General features: G+C 42.3%; 2 protein-coding genes across 4 annotated transcripts; one reads left to right on the top strand and one right to left on the bottom strand.

The window, feature by feature from the left end:
• The first annotated feature begins 21 nt into the window (after positions 1–21).
• LOC118394452 (uncharacterized protein C1orf21 homolog) lies at positions 22–13,837 on the top strand. Of its 3 annotated transcripts, XM_035787650.2 has the most exons (7): positions 38–325; positions 1,993–2,106; positions 2,234–2,353; positions 6,233–6,315; positions 10,559–10,629; positions 10,751–10,811; positions 11,347–13,837. In XM_035787650.2, exons 3-7 carry the CDS (start codon positions 2,245–2,247, stop codon positions 11,383–11,385), a joined length of 363 nt encoding a protein of 120 aa, XP_035643543.1. In that variant the 5' UTR covers positions 38–325; positions 1,993–2,106; positions 2,234–2,244; the 3' UTR covers positions 11,386–13,837. The 3 variants fall into 3 exon arrangements, with proteins under 3 accessions (XP_035643544.1, XP_035643545.1, XP_035643543.1); XM_035787651.2 differs by lacking the exon at positions 1,993–2,106 and having other exon boundaries at positions 22–325; positions 10,562–10,629; XM_035787652.2 differs by lacking the exon at positions 1,993–2,106 and having other exon boundaries at positions 23–325.
• tsen15 (TSEN15 tRNA splicing endonuclease subunit) lies at positions 13,829–18,178 on the bottom strand. The gene is made up of 4 exons (XM_035787648.1): positions 17,995–18,178; positions 17,742–17,823; positions 15,130–15,265; positions 13,829–14,710 (listed from the first exon to the last, which is right to left on the bottom strand). Exons 1-4 carry the CDS (start codon positions 18,073–18,075, stop codon positions 14,542–14,544), a joined length of 468 nt encoding a protein of 155 aa, XP_035643541.1. The 5' UTR covers positions 18,076–18,178; the 3' UTR covers positions 13,829–14,541.
• Between the last annotated feature and the right edge of the window lie 1,585 nt (positions 18,179–19,763).

Raw genomic sequence — 19,763 nt, 5'->3', positions numbered from 1 at the left:
TTGGGTCCGACTGCAAATCCGTTTTTTTGCAACTTTCTTACAAATAGCCATAACTGTATCGTTTGTCAGTTATACAATAACAAACGCAACAGAATTTGTTGCAAAAAAAAACGACAAAATTTTGTAATGTAATTTTGTTTATATTTTTTGTCTCGTGAAGTTCGATTATCCAGACCGGACCAGACAGTGAGCCAGACGGATAGCACCTCGATTGCTTATGTCTGAGAGATGCAGATGTCCCTGATGCCGGCGCCTGTCCTTTGAAGCTGGTCGAACGCCTCAGAACCAATACAGGCAGAACCATGAACAGATCCTGTAAAAAATGGTAAATTTTTTAACGTTTGTCCTTGCGATAACATTGGATATTTGTATTTGTCTTGTCCAGTTGTTTTGTTTGTGTTAAGGTTTGCTGGCTCTTTGTATAGGGAATCGTTGTGCAATGGAACCGTGTTCTTATTGGATTTTCTTTTGTTATTATTCTCAAAAGCTGATATTCAGCTTTCTTCAGTTTTTCATTTAAATTCAATTCAATTTTGGTCCCGTTTTTCCAGCTCTTGCTTATGAAATAAATAATAATAGTTGCTATATCCTGCCTGTAATAAAGCTCAATTGATAGCATCCTCGATGCATTGAAATAGCCTGATGATGGCATAGATGACCATATAGCTTTCCTAATATAGCCTATTGCATGTTTGCACTACAAACAATACGTCTCCATTTGAGGGCTCATCTTATAAAAACATGTATCCGTGCTCTTGACCATCAACAAACATGCCTCAATAGCACACACAACCAGCCATTATGTATATACTCTCGTCTACCATTCGTACAAGACATCGCTGGTCATTTGATTGGGTCACGAACACATATTCCTAATTGTCACGTCCCTCCATTTTCTGGTGGCCCAATCCGTCTCGCAGGAGATTACCCCGCGCATTGGCACCATTGGCATCGCGAACGCCTTTGAATGGCCCATGGCGTGAGGTGCAGCTGGCACACCATGTGTTGTGATTGGAGCTCACGACTGCGCATCGCTAAACCGTGTTTTGTGATTGGACAATTAAAAATCAAGGTCTCTTCATATAACAAGGCCTCTTCAGATATTCATGTAGACTTAGAAAAGGCCTTGGCCAGTGGGATATTATTGGATATTTCTGATGGTGGAATGTTCATTTGGGTGGCCTCGTAATAGGCAAGTTAATTGACTAGTCTGACACAAGGTCAGATATTTCCCATCCTCCTGATGGTTAAGTTCAGATCTGTGGTTATGGGCCACTTCTATCTGGAATGTATATCCTTCACCTCCACTCCTCCCCTTCCAGCAGCATACCACCCTGGTCTGCATCCCACTTCTGGCTTGCCTCTGTCCTACACACTGAAGAAGGCTGTAAAGCCGAAATGTCTGCGTACGCTATCCCTGACACAGTAAAAAATAAAAATAATAATAATGAAGTAATCTTTTTGAGACATTTATTTTAGTGCGAACCCATTACACCTCATTGTTTGCCTCTGAAGCTAAGCAGGGTCGGTCCTGGTCAGTCCCTGGATGGGAGACCAGATGTTGCTGAAGTGGTGTTAGAGGGCCAGTAGGGGGAAAGTCTTCCCTCTGGTCTTAAGATCAAATCCCAATGCCCCAGGGCAGTGATGGGGACATAGCCCTGCATAGGGTGCTGTCAAAGATGGTGGATAAATTAAGATAGTTCAACTCAGGTGTTTATCATAGATTTTTTGATTAAAAAAAAAGTTCCTGTCTACTTAAGGGGGTGGCTCTCCCATAGACACCAATGCGATAGCAGCTGGGTCTGGTCAACTTAGTTCATTGACTTCCATTTCGGATGAGACGTTAAACAGGTGTCCTGTCTCTCTGTGGTCACAAAGAATCCTATGGTACTTATTGTAAGAGTAGGGGTGTTAACCACGGTGTCCTGGCTAAATTCGCAACCTGTCCATATTTCGATCATGGCCACATAATCATCCACCTCGTTTCTAAAGGGCATATATCACTCCTCACCTCTCCAACTGATAGCTGATGTTTGATGAGCGTCCTGGCGCAAATTGGTTGCCGTCCATCACCCAAGTTGGTGCTACACATTAGTGGTGGATGAGGTGAGCTTCCTCCTTGCTACAGTAGGTAAAGCACTTTGGGTGTCTAGAAAAGCACTATGTAAGTCCAATAAATTATTTATGAATTATTCATATCTTTGTCTCCTTTTACCTCCCTCTCTTCCTCTAGGTCAGCCTGTGATGTGTGTGGGTGAGGAGATGGGCTGCACCTCGGCCAAGCAGGTGTTGGCCGTGCCCAGTGGTGAGGAGGGCCGCAGTAAAGCCTACAGCAATGGGGATGTTCTTTCTGGTCAGTGCTGGAAACACATTCACCTGGGTTGTGTTTAGGAGACTCAGACCATCCATTCATATCAGAACATGCTGTAAAACAAAAATGCGTGTGTCTCAGTAGAATATGGAATTGTATGTTAGTTTAATTTGTTACAATTCTCTCTGCAATGTTAGGAACATTTCGCCTCACTGAATTACAACCCTGATTTACAGACAGCACACTGTGCCATCGTGCTTTACCACTCCGAGGTGGTTTCCCCTTGGTACAGATCTAGGATCAGATTCCTCTCCCCCAATCATAACCTAACCATTAGTGGGTCAAATGAAAAAACGCCATCCACACAGTGCCAATAGGGTTAACTTTGGTCGTTACAATGAAACAGCAGTTTCAGTAAATTATTCAAACCAGGAGGAGTTCCTTACAGGGGTTGGAACTGGTTCTGGGAACAGAACAGAAACCCGCAAAATAAGTAACATTTTCAAGGAACGGAACTGGGAACGAACGTGATCCATACTGTTCTGGTTATTTTAAAAGCATGGGAACCGGTTACAAAGCCCTTACTCTGTCACTTGGAAACGTATTCCAGTGTCTGCCTCCCTGCCTGCCAGAGGCAAATCTTTGCCAGTGTGTATGCATGTTTAGGCTACCTGCCCATCCCCCCTCTGAACCATAGGCTACTCTACTGATGTTACCATAGGCTACTCTACTGATGTTACCATAGGCTACTCTACTGATGTTACCATAGGCTACTCTACTGACATTACCATAGGCTACTGCACTGATGTTACCATAGGCTACTGCACTGACGTTACCATAGTCTACTGTACTGATGTTACCATAGGCTACTGTACTGACATTACCATAGGCTACTGCACTGACATTACCATAGGCTACTGCACTGATGTTACCATAGGCTACTGCACTGATGTTACCATAGGCTACTGTACTGATGTTACCATAGGCTACTGCACTGACGTTACCATAGGCTACTGCACTGATGTTACCATAGGCTACTGTACTGATGTTATCATAGGCTACTGCACTGACATTACCATAGGCTACTGCACTGATGTTACCATAGGCTACTGCACTGACGTTACCATAGTCTACTGTACTGATGTTACCATAGGCTACTGTACTGACGTTACCATAGGCTACTGTACTGACGTTACCATAGGCTACTGTACTGACGTTACCATAGGCTACTGCACTGACATTACCATAGGCTACTGCACTGACGTTACCATAGGCTACTGCACTGATGTTACCATAGGCTACTGCACTGATGTTACCATAGGCTACTGTACTGACGTTACCATAGGCTACTGTACTGATGTTACCATAGGCTACTGCACTGACGTTACCATAGGCTACTGCACTGACGTTACCATAGGCTACTGCACTGATGTTACCATAGGCTACTGTACTGATGTTACCATAGGCTACTGCACTGACATTACCATAGGCTACTGCACTGACGTTACCATAGGCTACTGTACTGACGTTAGCATAGGCTACTGTACTGACGTTACCATAGGCTACTGTACTGATGTTACCATAGGCTACTGTACTGACGTTACCATAGGCTACTGCACTGACGTTAGCATAGGCTACTGTACTGATGTTACCATAGGCTACTGCACTGAGGTTACAAACGTGATTCAGAAGACAGGTAAAGAGATGATTTATTAGCTGGAGAAGAATGGATTAATCTTTTCAATGCTATTTAAGAATACTATAGGCCTAGTTATCACGTTTCACGCTGGATTTATTAACTACAAAAAGGTAAAACGTGTTTAGCTAGCGAGCTCAAAGGACATTCAAAGTTCCTCCATAGAAGCCGGTCCTCCTAGGTATAATTCTACGAACCTAATTCAGATAATGCATGCCATAACAAGATGCTCAACCCTCTCTCGCTCTCTCCTCACCCGCAAAATTTCAGTCGCATCTTGCGCCATAAGGCTACACTGTCCATCACGCATTGGTAAACAACTGGCTTGCCTGCTCAATTACATTTACATTTACATTTAAGTCATTTAGCAGACGCTCTTATCCAGAGCGACTTACAAATTGGACACTTACTGTATGCATAGAAAGAGAAGAAAATAAATGAATGATTGGCATAATGTGGGCATGCAGGACACGACAGAACAGTAATGCACAGTAAAATATCTTTAACAGTCAGAATCTACTATAAGTAAGGCAAAGGCATGTTTGCTCTTCTGTCCCTTCATATTGAAGTGAGACATTCATTCATTGGTCAACAATCTGACACATTTTTAAGAAAGAGGATATCAAAATTAGTAGTTGGATAATTACAATTTTTAACTCATCTCTAAATAGTAACGTTTTGCTTAATCTTAATTCATGTTGTAATATTCAAACAACTTCTTATATAACACACCGCTCCAAAATCCTGTGGACATTGTTCCAGACAGAGGTTCCCCCCATTGAGGACAGCTTGCTAGTCTTAAACAAAGAAAGCTAAATACAACAATGTAAGTATGTGTAGGAGGCAATAGAAACCAATAAGTTGTGTGTGTCATATCATTCTTACAACAAATATTGTTAGAAATGGGTGTAATTCCAAATCTCTCCCTCTTCTCTGCAACTGCACACATGTGAGTTTGTGTTGAATCAGGACTCATGGGTTGTGCACTGTCAATTACTGATTGGTGAAGTAATTTAGTTAAAAGTTTTAATGTCACATTCACAAGTACAGTGAAATGCCTTTCTTGCAAACTCAAAACCCAACACTGCAATAATCAATAACAATGTAATGCTAGGGGGGGAACGAAAAATAAGAAGAAATATGAAGAACACAATAAGTAAATAAGCATATTATATACAGGGTCGGTTCCAATACCACATTTAGAATGTGCAGGGATACTGGAGAGGTAGATATGGTATAGGGAGGGGTAAGGTGACTAGGCATCAGGATATAAGATAAACTGAGTAGCAGCAGCTTAATGAGCTAAATGTTTTTTAAAAACTTGATTTCACAGGTTAAAAAAGGAACAGAAAAGAACCATATAAACCTGCACTTTTTGGGGGTTCGAACCGGTTCAGAACTTTATTTTGCAGTTTGGAACAGTGGAAAGGCCCACATTTTTTTTTTGTGGTTCTGTTCAGAAAAATAATTTTGGTTCCAATCCTTGGTTCCTAATATGGGTCCCATACTTTCCATTAATACCAATCATTTTATCTTGTTCCTATTGACCTGTAAAATGAGGAACAAGAAGACCTTGTATGACTGTTATGACATTATGTTCTGATGAGGCTTGTTTATGGCTGCATGTCTGTTGTCAGGTCATTCTCTCTTTATTAGGTCATTGGCTGTGCATCATGCATCTGTTTCCCTTTCCTCTAATCTCTACGCTGAGTGTGTGTGTGTGTGTGTGTGTGTGTGTGTGTGTGTGTGTGTGTGTGTGTGTGTGTGTGTGTGTGTGTGTGTGTGTGTGTGTGTGTGTGTGTGTGTGTGTGTGTGTGTGTGTGTGTGTGTGTAAAAGAGAGAGGGGGGGGGGGGCTGTCCTGCTTTACAACCATTGTGAAAAGAGGACCTTCTTTGAACAGTTAATTTGAGCATGTCATTATTTTTTTGTCAAGTATTGAACTGGATGCCACTGATTGTTCTGCTGATTACCGAAGCTCCTCCTCCTCTCCTCTTATCTGGATGAACAGTCGATTCCTGATCAATATAATTGATGGGGACTGTCATGGATATATGCTCTAATCAGTCATCCTCTAATCTGAAGCATGCAGATATCAAATAAAAATGTATTGTCACAAGCAAAAATAAGTTGATGTTGCTGGTAGTGTTAATGGCAAAAAATATAAATGCACTCTTGCATGTTTTTTTTTAACCCAAATCCCTCATATGCCCACTCTTTCTTACAGATGAGTACAAGAAAGGTGTGGCAAGTGTGAAGTATATAAATAGAGAAGAGGACAGACTAAACAACTGCGACCAGGACAGCACGGTGAGAAAGACCGATGTTAAGTTACCTATTCATCATACAGTTTGACACACACTTTTTCAAATCGTTTAACAAAGAATATCCTATTTTATATTTATTTAACCAGGTAGGCCAGTTGAGAACCAGTTCTGGCCAAGATAAAGCAAAGCACTGCGACACAAACAACAGAGTTACACATGGGATAAACAAACGTACAGTCAATAACACAATAGAAAAAAATATATTCAGTGTGTTCAAATGAAGTAAGATTAGGGCGTTAAGGCAATAAATAGGCCATAGTGGTGAAATAACTACAATATAGCAATTTAACACTGGAGTGATAGATCTGCAGAAGATGATGTGCAAGTAGAGATACTGGGGTGCAAAGGAGCAAAAAAAACAATATGGGGACGAGGTAGTTGGGTGGGCTATTTACAGATGGGTTGTGTACAGGTGCAATGATCAGTAAGCTGCTCTGACAGCTTATGCTTAAAGTTAGTGAGGGAGATATAAGTCTCCAGCTTCAGGGATTTTTTTGTAATTTGTTTCAGTCATTGGCAGCAGAGAACTGTAAGGAAAGGCAGCCAAAGGAGGAGTTGGATTTGTGGATGACCAGTGAAATATACAGTTGAAGTCGGAAGTTTACATACACCTTAGCCAAATATATTTAACCTCAGTTTTTCACAATTCCTGACATTTAATCCAAGTAAAAATTCCCTGTCTTAGGTCAGTTAGGATCACCACTTTATTTTAAGAATGTGAATTGTCAGAATAATAGTAGTGATTTATTTCAGCTTTTATTTTTTTCATCACATTCCCAGTGGGTCAGAATTGTTTAACTTGGGTCAAACGTTTTGGGTAGCCTTCCACAAGCTTCCCACAATAAGTTTGGTAAATTGTGGCCCATTCCTCCTGACAGAGCTGGTGTAACTGAGTCACGTTTGTAGGCCTCCTTGCTCGCACACACTTTTTCAGTTCTCCCCACAAATTTTCTATAGGATTGAGGTCAGGGCTTTGTGATGGCCACTACAACACTTAGACTTTGTTGTTCTAAGCCATTTTCCCACAACTTTGGAAGTATGCTTGGGCTTGGGTCCATTTGGAAGACCCATTTGCGACCAAGCTTTAATTGATGTCTTGAAATGTTGCTTCAATATATCCACAGAATGTCCCTTCCTCATGAAGCTATCTATTTTGTGAGGTGCACCAGTCCCTCCTGCAGCAAAGCACCCCAACAACATGATGCTGCCACCCCCGTGCTTCACTGTTGGGATGGTGTTCTTCGGCTTGCAAGCTTCTCCCTTTTTCCTCTAAACATAACGATGGTCATTGTGGCCAAATAGTTATATTTTTGTTTCATCAGACCAGAGGACATTTCTCCAAAAAGTACGATCTTTGTCCCCATGTGCAGTTGCAAACCGTAGTCTGGCTTTTTTTAATGGAGGTTTTGGAGCAGTGGCTTCTTCCTTGCTGAGCTTTCTTTCAGGTTATGTCGATATAGGACTCGTTTTACTGTGGCTGTAGATACTTTTGTACCCTTTTCCTTCACAAGGTTCTTTGCTGTTGTTCTGGGATTGATTTTCACTTTTCACACCAAAGTACTCTAGGAGACAGAACGCGTCTCCTTCCTGAGCAGTATGACGGCTACGTGGTCCCATGGTGTTTATACTTGTTCATCTGTACAAACAATATTATACGTGGTACCTTCAGGCATTTGGATATTGCTCCCAAGGATGAACCAGACTTGTGGAGGGCTGCAATTTTTTTCTGATGTCTTTGCTGATTTCTTTTGATTTTCCAAAGATATCAAGCAGAGGCATTGAGTTTGAAGGTAGGCCTTGAAATACATCCACAGGTACACCTCTAATTGACTCAAAATGTCAATTAGCCTATCAGAAGCTTCTAAAGCCCTGACATAATTTTCTGGAATTTTCCAAGTAGCTTAAAGGCACAGGCAACTTAGTGTATGTTTTTTTTCACCTTTATTTAACCAAGTAGGCTAGTTGAGAACAAGTTCTCATTTACACCTGCGACCTGGCCAAGATTAAGCAAAGCAGTGTGACAAACAACAACAGAGTTACTCAGAATAAACAAACATACAGTCAATAATACAATAGAAAAAGTCTATATACAATGTGTGCAAATGAGGTAGGACAAGGGAGGTAAGGCAATAAATAGGCCATAGTGGCGAAATAATTACAATATTGCAATTAAACACTGGAGTGATAGATGTGCAGAAGATGAGTGTGCAGAAGATGAGTGTGCAAGTGGAGATACTGGGGTGCAAAGGAGCAAAATAAATAACATTATGGGGATGAGGTAGTTGGATGGGCTATTTACAGATGAGCTATGTACAGGTGCAGTTATCTGTGAGCTGCTCTGACAGCTGGTGCTTAAAGCTAGTGAAGGAGATAGGAGTTCGTTCCAGTCATTGGCAGCAGAGAACTGTAAGGAAAGGCAGCCGAAGGAGGAATTGGCTTTGGGGGTGACCAGTGAAATATACCTGCTGGAGCGCGTGCTAAGGGTGGGTGCTGCTATGGTGACCAGTGAACTGAGATAATGTGGGGCTTTACCTAGCAAAGACTTATAGATGACCTGGAGCCAGTGGGTTTGGCGACAAATATGAAGCGAGTGCCAGCCAACGAGAGCATACATGTCGCATTGTTGGGTAGTGTATGGGGCTTTGGTGACAAAACGGATGGCACTGTGATAGACTACATCCAATTTGCAGACTAGAGTGTTGGAGGCTATTTTGTAAATGACATCGCCAAAGTCGAGGATCGGTAGGATAGTCAGTTTTTACGAGGGTATGTTTGGCAGCATAAGTGAAGGATGCTTTGTTGCGAAATAGGAAGCTGAGTGAATGTGAGTCTGGAAGGAGAGTTTACAGTCTAACCAGACACCTAGGTATTTGAGGTTGTCCACATATTCTAAGTCAGAACCTTCCAGAGTACTGATGCTGGATGGGCGGGCAGGTGCGGGCAGCGATCGGTTGAAGAGCATGCATTTAGTTTCTCGCATTTAAGAGCAGTTGGAGGCCACGGAAGGAGAGTTGTATGGCATTGAAGCTTGTCTGGATAGTTGTTAACACAGTGTCCAAAGAAGGGCCAGAAGTATACAGAATGGTGTCGTCTGCATAGGAGGTGGATCAGAAAATCACCAGCAGCAAAAGCGACATCATTGATATATACAGAGAAAAGAGTCGGTCCGAGAATTTAACCCTGTGGCACCCCCGTAGAGACTGCCAGAGGTCCGGACAACAGGCCCTCCGATTTGACACACTGAACTCTATCTGAGAAGTAGGTGAACTAGGCGAGGCAGTCATTTGAGAAACCAAGGCTGTTGAGTCTGCCGATAAGAATGTGGTGATTGACAGAGTCGAAAAGCCTTGGCCAGGTCAATGAAGGCGGCTGCACAGTACTGTCTTTTATCGATGGCGGTTAATATCATTTAGGACCTTGAGCGTGGCTGAGATACACCCATGACCAGCTCGGAAACCAGATTGTATAGCGGAGAAGGTACGATGGGATTCGAAATGGTCGGTAATCTGTTAGTTAACTTGGCTTTCGAAGACTTTATAAAGGCAATGTAGGATAGATATCGGTCTGTAACAGTTTAGTTCTAGAGTGTCTCCCCCTTTGAAGAGGGGGATGACCACGGCAGCTTTCCAATCTTTAGGGATCTCAGACGATACAAAAGAGAGGTTTAACAGGCTAGTAATAAGGGTTGCAACAATTGCGGTGGATCATTTTAGAAAGAAAGGGGGGGGGGTCCAGATTGTCTAGCCCAGCTGATTTGTAGGGGTCCAGATTTTGCAACTCTTTCAGAACATTAGCTATCTGGATTTGGGTGAAGGAGAAGTGGGGGGTGCAGAGCTGTTGGTCGGGGTAGGGATAGCCAAGTTGAAAGCATGGCCAGCTGTAGAAAAATGCTGGTCATCTTGCGACCCCTATGAGGTCATTGATAAAATCCCAGATCTGTTTTGCCGTCTTGCCAACCCCTATGAGGTCATTGCTAAAAATATAAAGTTCTAAGGAGATGTTACATTACAAAATGTGGATACTTAATATATTGGCCAGAACACATCTATTAAAATCAAATTTGTATTTTTCACATGGTCCGAATACAACAGGTATTTGACCTTACAGTCAAATCCTTACTTACAAGCTCTAAACCAAATAATGCAGTTTAAAGAAAAAATGAATAAATAAAAGTAACAAATATTTAAGGAGCAGCAGTATCAGTGATAGCCCTGTGTGTGTTTCAGGAGAATACTGCCCTGCTCACCACGGTCCAACAAACAGACGACACAGGATCAAATGGCAATGGGAAGACACAGTAAGCTCAACCAACTATTTTTGTTGTCATTCGGTCACTCACAATGCAGGGTTTTCCCTCTCCCTTTCCATCCCTGAACTAACAGTGTTGAATTGGAACTGTCTTGTTCCTTTCTCCACAGGATTCATTCTTCAGAGAGCCAGCAGGAGTTCTTCAGGATGCTGGATGAGAAGATAGAAAAGGTGAGAGTTCAATGACCTCATAGGGGTCGGCAAGACGACCAAACTGATTTTTACCAATGACCTCATAGGGGTCGGCAAGACGGCCAAACAGATCTGGGATTTTAGCAGTGACCTCATAGTGGTCGGCAAGACGACCAAACAGATCTGGGATTTTAGCAGTGACCTCATAGGGGTCGGCAAGACGACCAAACAGATCTGGGATTTTAGCAGTGACCTCATAGGGGTAGGTAGGCAAGACGACCAAACAGATCTGGGATTTTAGCAGTGACCTCATAGGGGTAGGTAGGCAAGACGACCAAACAGATCTGGGATTTTAGCAGTGACCTCATAGGGGTAGGTAGGCAAGACGACCAAACAGATCTGGGATTTTAGCAGTGACCTCATAGGGGTCGGCAAGACGGCCAAACAGATCTGGGATTTTAGCAGTGACCTCATAGGGGTCGGCAAGACGACCAAACAGTGTCTGTGTGGGGGTGGTTAGATCAGTGTCTAGGGAGGACTTCATTCTACTCTATCTTCTGCTTTGCTTTTTCAGGGGCAGGACTACTGCTCAGAGGAAGAGGATATGACATAGCACTGAGGTCCACCATCTGCTCCCCTGAGAGGAAGGATTTGTCCAATGGCATGGACAGGCCTGTACCACATAACCCTTACCCAACGGCCCTCTTCCTTTTAGACCATTTCGAGGATGGAGGGGGAGACACATTGACCCAAACCAAGCACCTTTGCCCGGCCCTGTGTCTATACCTACAACCCTGGCTCCCTGTAACAGATCTACGAGTCCAATGAGACAATGTTTTACCCCCAAAGGAGCAATGTTACAAGACATGGCCAGGACTACTTTCAGCACAAGTCCTATTATACTGAGCGGCTCTCCAAGTCTGTCGCCATGGTAACCGTGGACAATAAGTACAGCAGCCGCTCGGCTCTGTGACTGTGGTCCATTAAAAGACAACGGAGATCCAGTCATTTTTAACCCATGGATTGACTGAGACCAGTCCATCATGGTTATTCGTAATGGCTTAAAGGAACATTTGTCATTCCTCATCTGATTGGATGATGAACAATGGAGGTAATTGGAGGGCAGAGGAAAATGAATCTGGGAATTATTCCTGGGTCGTATTCATTAGGCACCAAATGAAAGAAAACAGACTGAAACAGGGAAGAACTACCAATAAGAAACGCTAGTTGACGTTTTCTGTTGCAAAACATTTGGCTACAGTGTGCCTTAATGAATGCAATCCAGGTGGCTGAAACACATTGCAGATAGAAACTTAAAGTAATAGAGCTGGGGATTCTCCCATCATCGTATTGTATCATTGATTCTCTTATCAGTGTCTCTACGTAGCGTATTTCTATCTGCAATGTTCTGAGCGTGTCACCCCAATTGAACACACCCCTTGAGGGGAAACCCGGGGTTACTTACTTCCTGCATTCCAGGATACTTTTTAAATTTTATTTTCTACAGTATGCTCATAAAGTGCATTCGGGAAAGTATTCAGACCCCTTCACTTTGTCCACATTTTATGACTTTAGTCTTATTCTAAAATTGATTAATGTTCCTCATCAATCTATACACAATACTCCATAATGACAAAGCGAAAAAATGATTTAGACATTTTTGCAAATGTATTCAAAATAAAATGCAGAAATACCTTATTTACATAAGTATTCAGACCCTTTGCTATGAGACTCAAAATTGAGCTTAGGTGCATTCTGTTTCCATTTATCATCCTTGAGATTTTTCTGCAACGTGATTGGAGTCCACCTGTGGTAAATTCCAAAACATTTCTGCAGCATTGAAGGTCCCCAAGAACACAGTGGCCTCCATCATTATTAAGTGGAAGAAGTTTAGAAACAACACTCTTCCTAGAGCTGGCCACCCGGCAAAACTGATCAATCGGGGGAGAAGGGCCTTGGTCAGGGAGGTAACCAATAACCCGATGGTCACTCTGACAGCTCCAGAGTTCCTCTGTGGAGATGGGAGAACCTTCCAGAAGGACAATCATCTCTGCAGCACTCCACCAATCAGGCTTTTATGGTAGCGTGGCCAGACAGAAGCTACTCCTTAGGAAAAGGCACATGACAGCCTGCTTAGAGTTTACCAAAAGGCCCCTAAAGGACTCCCAGACCATGAAACAAGATTCTCTCGTCTGATGAAACCAAGATTGAACTCTTTTTGGACTGAATGCCAAGTGTCATGCCTGGAGGAAACCAGGCACCGCTCATCACCTGGCCAATACCATCCCTAGGGTGAAAGCATCATGATGTGGGGAGGTTTTTCAGCGACAGGGACTAGCCTCCCAGTCAGGATTGAGGGAAAGATTAACAGAGCAAAGTACAGAGAGAGCCTTGATGAAAACCTGTTCCAGAGCGCACAAGACCTCAGACTGGGGAAAGGTTCACTTTCCAACATAACAACAACCCTAAGCACACAGTTTTTGCTTTGTCATTGTGGGGTATTGTGCGTAGATTGATAATGGGGGGGCGATTTAAACCCTTTTAGAATAAGGCTGTAACAAATTGTGGAAAAAGTGAAGGGGTCTGAATACTTTCCGAATGCACTGTGATTCAGTCAGCCCATGTCTTCTTACTTTACTACGTAGGGTATTCTTGTTTAATGTCAATGCTCAGGGTTGAAGTGTTCTAGTCATTGTTGTTTTGTAGTCGAGCCTACCTCTTCATTAGGCTTTGTTGCACCAATTGTGTACACACACACACACACACACACACACACACACACACACACACACAGCACTCTGCTGTCAGTATCAGTTCTTACCTGTTAATAAGACCACATCAGTGTTCAATCGAAAGACAGTATAAGGAGCATAGTCAGATTATGTAGTGCTCTTTGCATTTGTTGTCATGCTTATTTTTGCTTGTTCGTTTTTTCATGTTCAATTAGAGTTTTTCTAGTAAAATGTGTTTTCAGGTCACTGTAATATAATTTGTCAAACAAAATGGTTTCTCATATGGTCCTTGTGGTGTTACTAATACCTCGTAATGCACAGGCACACCCATCATTGTGTTTACTGTTGTCTTTATCTGTCAATGTCAAATGACGGTCTAGCAATATCATTGAGGCATCCATGGTAGTTTTCATGCCCTCTACAGTTTAAAAATCACAACTGCACTTAAAGTAAATGGGTATGGAGCCGGCACAAAACAAAGCAGTGTTACAGTAACTATATAACCAGCTGAACGAGTTCTAAGTGGTGTCTGTGGATACGGCAGTCTGCTACATAAGCATGTATTGCTTCATGGATGTACTGTATGGAGATTTAATTCAATACAACTTATGTATCCTCTGGCAATTTTATGTCCAACTGCAATCCAGTGTCTGATTGATTGTCTGGCAATTGTCCAAGAAGCTATAACACAAACCCTCTGGCCCACAGAGACTGTGGCACCTTTTAAAGGCAGTTATGGCCGTTGTAATATTTGTCATATTTCTCTTGACGCAGTCTCTCAGGGTCTGTCATACTTTATGTAGGCTAGCTGTTGAGCCTTAAGAAAGTCGCTATGCCCAGGTTCTCAAAAACAGTTCAGAAACTGAGCAATGAAGCAAGACACGCCCTGCCAAATTTAAGGAAAACACTGGCATTTTGGTTCATCATTACGAGACCACAACTGCCTGCCATTCAGTTTGTGATTCTCTCCTGGTCACTGCAGAGTTCATTACCAGACCATAGCGGTCTACTAACGGTCACTGTGGTTCTGCTGCGGGTCAATGTTGCTGGCGTCTTTTGCGGTGTTGCCGGCGGCCCTGGTCCTGGATGCCCACGGGGGGGTCAGGGGTCAGCAGGCCATCACACATCCTCTGGTAGACAAGGCTGGAGTCAGATGCCACCACACACAGGAGCATGGGCGAGCCTCTGGCCAGCACTGACCGCACACTAGGAGAGGGAGGAGAAGAGGTCAGCGATGGACCAAATCATAGATATGTATAAAGAAATGATCTTACATTGAAGAATATACACAGTAATCACACTCCAGTTTCAGTTCGCCTACATTCTTTGGGGGCGTCTGCATTCTTTATCCGTTGGTGTTCCGCAAGTGTTGCAAAATGTTGATTCGTGGCGTAATCTAACATTGGGTCAATTCCATTTCAATGACAGTCAACAAATTCCTATTCCAAATGTTCCTCATTGAAAAGTTGGGTACTTCCTGAACTGACTAGAATTTAAATGGAATTGACTGCAACCCTGTAGCATAGCATCAGTCTTATTTCTGTACATTAACTCATTCCTTTATGTTCCCTGCATTTGGAGGTCTTATAGTGGGTATTCGATAAAGAGGCCCAGTCTTATCTCACCTTCTGTGGCTCAGGCCTCTGTGTACAGGTAGTGGGAGCACTGTCTGAGTGGGCTCTCCTTCCTTCTCCCTTCCCTCCAGCAACACCAGTCGCAGCTCAGAGCACCCCACTCCACTCACCTCCTTCCACTGACGCACTGTAATGGAAAGGACAGAGATGACTCGCTGGCTAGCTAGCTAATGTGGGCACAGTCAGGAGCATGAGAATTAACTTGCTATACACTAGGTACACCTGGCTAATAATAGGTTTTCATTGCAAAGTACTTAGTTTACATTTTATGTAGGTTTATCCAACTGATATCATCTGTAGCACTAGCCCTTGCATGTCCCCTTTCGCCTTGTGAGGGAAATGCCCTGACGTTGCCCAAATGCTCTGTCAAAACGCAAATATACCTCACCCGCAATATGGTTTTGGAACTAAGATTTATTTTTAATTTTATGCAAAATTTTAACATTTTTCAACCACTCCACAAATGTATTTTTAAACTATAGTTTTGCCAAGTAGGTTAGGACATCTACTTTGTGTATGACACAAGTCATTTTTCCAACAATTGTTTACAGACAGATTATTTAACTTCTAACTCACTGTATCACAATTCCAGTGGGTCAGACGTTTACATACACTAGGTTGACTGTGCCTTTACACAGCTTGGAAAATTCCAGAAAATGTCATGGAAGCTTCTGATAGGCTAATTGACATCATTTGAGACATCATTTGAGTCAACTGGAGGTGTACCTGTGGATGTATTTCAAGGCCTACCTTCAAACTCAGTGCCTCTGCTTGAAATGGGAAAATCAAAAGTAAAAATCAAGAGCAATTTCCAAATGCCTGAAGGTACCACGTTCATCTGTACAAACAATAGTACGCAAGTATAAACACTACGGGACCACACAGCCGTCATACCGCTCAGGAAGGAGACGCGTTCTGTCTCCTGGAGATGAACGTACTTTGGTGCAAAAAGTGCAAATCAATCCCAGAAGAACAGCAAAGGATCTTGAAGATGCTGGAGGAAACCGGTACAAAAGTATCTACATCCACGAGTCTTATAACGGCATAACTTGAAAGGCCGCTCAGCAAGAAAGAAGCCACTGCTCCAAAACTGTCATAAAAAAAAGACTACGGGTTGTAACTGCACATGGGGACACAGATCATACTTCTTGGAGAAATGTTCTCTAGTCTGAAGAAACCGTTTGGCAATAATTACCATTATTATGTTTGAAGGAAACGGGGAGGCTTGCAAGCCGAAGAACACCATCCCAACCGTGAAGCACAGAGGTGGCAGCATCATGTTGTGGGGTGTTTTGCTGCAGGAGGGACTGGTGCACTTCACAAAATAGACAGCACCATGAGGAAGGAAAATTATGTGGATATATTGAAGCAACATCAAGACTTCAGTCAGGAAGTTAAAGCTTGGTCACAAATGGGTCTTCCAAATGGACAATGACCCCAAGCATACTTCCAAAGTTGTGGCAAAATGGCTTAAGGACAACAAAGTCAAGGTATTGGAGTGACCATCACAAAGCCCTGACCTCAATTATATAGAACATTTGTGGGCAGAACTGAAAAAGCGTGTGTGAGCAAGGAGGCCAACAAACCTGACTCAGTTACACCAGCTCTGTCGGGAGGAATGGGCCAAAATTCACCCAACTTATTGTGGGAAGCTTGTGGAAGGCTACCTGAAACATTTGACCCAAGTTAAACTATTTAAAGGCAATGCTACCAAATACTAATTGAGTGCATGTAAACTTCAGACCCACTATGAATGTGATGAAAGAAATAAAAGCTGAAATAAATCAATAATTCTCTACTATTATTCTGACATTTCACATTCTTATGATAAAGTGGTGATGATCCTAACTGACCTAAGACAGGGAATTTTTACTATGATTAAATGTCAGAAATTGTGAAAAACTGAGTTTAAATGTATTTGGCTAAAGCGTATGTAAACTTCCAACTTCAACTATAATATATATATACATACACCTTTTTTATTTTTTTATCTCATCCCCACAGGAGACCTTTTGTCTTTAGGTAGTCCATCATTGTAAATACGAATTTGTTATTAAATTTGCCTTGTTAAATAAAACTTTACAAAATTGCATGGCAGTTGCAGTGCGTTCTGTGTGGTGCATAGGTTGGATTTATCGACGGTATGAGTCAAACATTCAGATGATGCTGCATACTATTTTGCGCAATGACGCGGTCGATGTGATCGAGGCTTAACACGTGCTGGAAATATGGAATGGTCCAATGGAAATGTGAGCGCAAGGAGAGAGGATGTGTCATACCTCGACTGGAGGCTGACTTACAGCCGGCTGTAACTTTGCTAAACCCCGTACATTAAGTGGATCTTTTGTATTTGAAAGTGAATTTCTTGGTAGTATGAAAGTTACAAACGTTTCCAAACCCGTATTGCATGCGTTTTCAAACGTTAAAACAGAGCGTCGGGATTGTAGTTCACATTGAGCTGTCCTCCATACCTTCAGCTGAAAACCCAAAAGTGGGCCGGATGTAAAGCCCCCTTGGGTAGCACTCGCCTGAAAGGGCAAGTAGCTAGCTTGTGATGATGCAAAAACAGAGTTGATTGTCGATCCAATTCATGGTTAACTCACCTTCAGCTAGATCCAGGTACACCAAGAAAGCTGCGTGGACTTGAGCACTGTCTCCAACATCTAGGTTCATCAGATGTTGGTACTATGAGCATGAGGGTAAAAGTTTAAAACGTTAGCTAGTACTGCATCAGTTACATTGGAGGGTAAAAGTTTAAAACGTTAGGTAGTACTGCATCAGTTACATTGGTGCATCGGTTATTGTTGTTGTTCATGACTAACGTCAGCTAGGACATGTTTGTTGATGACACTTTACCATTGGATGCTGTAAAATCCAGTTAGGGGGAAGTGGTTTCTCAATTACATCCTCGTCTGTTTTCTTCGTTAACTCCGACATATTTCCTCGTCTATATTTTGTAAATCACTTTAAATCCCACACATTGACTGTGATGCTGACAACGTGTGAACTCTGTGAAAGTGCCTCACTCCCATTTAGAACGCTAAAGTACTGCAATGTAAACGGTCCGGGTGATTTTTTTGCCGGTATTATAAGTTCCGTGGCACTTCTAACTCCCTTTCTTTAGGTAGATATGGAGATGTGTTTTATTTATGATTTATTTATTTTTTTAATGAAAAAAAGTTAAACTAACAAAATCAAATATTTGATTAGGTGTAAAACTTCAGTAAGCGGTTAGTGTGGACAACCTAATCATGGACCTGGTCTACAGCACCAGACAGGCAGGTGCTTCTTCTCATACAGTAGATCTGAGTCTCTTTAGTTAAATGTATGCCTTGGGAGAGTAACTTCTTTCTGTAAAACTGCATTGCTATTCTACGTAACAATGTTATTTATTGTAGTAAGTGAGCTTACACTTAATAGTTAGTCAATACTTGTGGTTTCAGTGAAAAACAGAACACATTTGCAAAGAAATTACACATTTAATGTAATTACACAACTACAAATACCTAGGTGTCTGGTTAGACTCTCCTTCCAGACTCACATTAAGCATCTCCAATCCATAATTAAATCTAGAATTAGCTTCCTATTTCACAACAATGCCTCCTTCACTCATGCTGCCAAACATACCCTCATAAAACTGACTATCCTACCGATCCTTGACTTCTGCGATGTCATTTACAAAATAGCCTCCAACACTCTAGTCAGCAAATTGGATGCAGTCTATCACATTTAGTCACCAAAGTCCCATATACCACCCACCATTGCGATCTGTATGCTCTCGTTGGCTGGCCCTCGCTTCATATTTGTCGCCAAACCCACTGGCTCCAGGTCATTTGTAAGTCTTTGCTAGGTAAAGCCCCGCCTTATCTCAGCTCACTGGTCACCATAGCAGCACCCACCTGTAGCACGCGTTCCAGCAGGTATATTTCACTGGTCACCCCCAAAGCCAATTCCTCGTGTGGCCGCCTTTCCCAACAGTTCTCTGCTGCCAATGACTGGACTGAATTGCAAAAATTACTGAAGCTGGAGACTCATATCTCCCTCACTAGCTTTAAGCACCAGCTGTCAGAGCAGCTCATAGATCACTGCACCTGTGCATAGCTCATCTGTAAATAGCCCATCCAACTACCTCATCCCCATACTGTTATCTATTTGATTTATTTAGCTCCTTTGCACCCCAGTATCTCTACTTGTACACTCATCTTCTGCACATCTATCACTCATGTTTAATTGCTATATTGTCATTATTTCGCCACTATGGCCTATTTATTGCCTTACCTCCGTTATCCTACCTCATTTGCACACACTTTTTCTAGTGTATTATTGACTGTATGTTTGTTTATTCCTTGTGTAACTCTGTGTTGTTGTTTGTGTTGCACTGCTTTGCTTTCTTTATCTTGGCCAGTTCGCAGTTGTGAATGAGAACTTGTGTTCAACTAGCCTACCTGGTTAAATAAAGGTGAATTAAAATAAAAAATAATGAACATTCTTTCTCAATGTTCAAAACAATGTTAAAAACAATGATAAAAAGTTAACAACACACAAGAAAAAATACTATTTTGCTTGGAAGGGGTATCTGGTTTTCATCTGCCTGAGCAACTCAGTGAGCCTGAAAACTAAAGACA

This window comes from Oncorhynchus keta, chromosome 15 (assembly GCF_023373465.1).
Source record: "Oncorhynchus keta strain PuntledgeMale-10-30-2019 chromosome 15, Oket_V2, whole genome shotgun sequence".
Classification (NCBI taxonomy): domain Eukaryota; kingdom Metazoa; phylum Chordata; class Actinopteri; order Salmoniformes; family Salmonidae; genus Oncorhynchus; species Oncorhynchus keta.
This window is presented reverse-complemented; position numbering and strand designations above follow the sequence as displayed.

What these genes read in the sequence shown, in the direction of transcription:
- LOC118394452 (XM_035787652.2), top strand. Translation starts at nt 2,245, where the DNA reads ATGTGTGTGGGTGAGGAGATGGGCTGCACCTCGGCCAAGCAGGTGTTG. An exon ending in AATGGCAATGGGAAGACACA is followed by an intron (nt 10,630 to 10,750) that starts GTAAGCTCAACC and finishes CTTTCTCCACAG; the next exon opens with GATTCATTCTTCAGAGAGCC. An exon ending in TGGATGAGAAGATAGAAAAG is followed by an intron (nt 10,812 to 11,346) that starts GTGAGAGTTCAA and finishes TTGCTTTTTCAG; the next exon opens with GGGCAGGACTACTGCTCAGA.
- tsen15 (XM_035787648.1), bottom strand. Translation starts at nt 18,075, where the DNA reads ATGTCGGAGTTAACGAAGAAAACAGACGAGGATGTAATTGAGAAACCA. An exon ending in GGATTTTACAGCATCCAATG is followed by an intron (nt 17,824 to 17,994) that starts GTAAAGTGTCAT and finishes TCATGCTCATAG; the next exon opens with TACCAACATCTGATGAACCT. An exon ending in AGAGGCCTGAGCCACAGAAG is followed by an intron (nt 14,711 to 15,129) that starts GTGAGATAAGAC and finishes TCCCTCTCCTAG; the next exon opens with TGTGCGGTCAGTGCTGGCCA.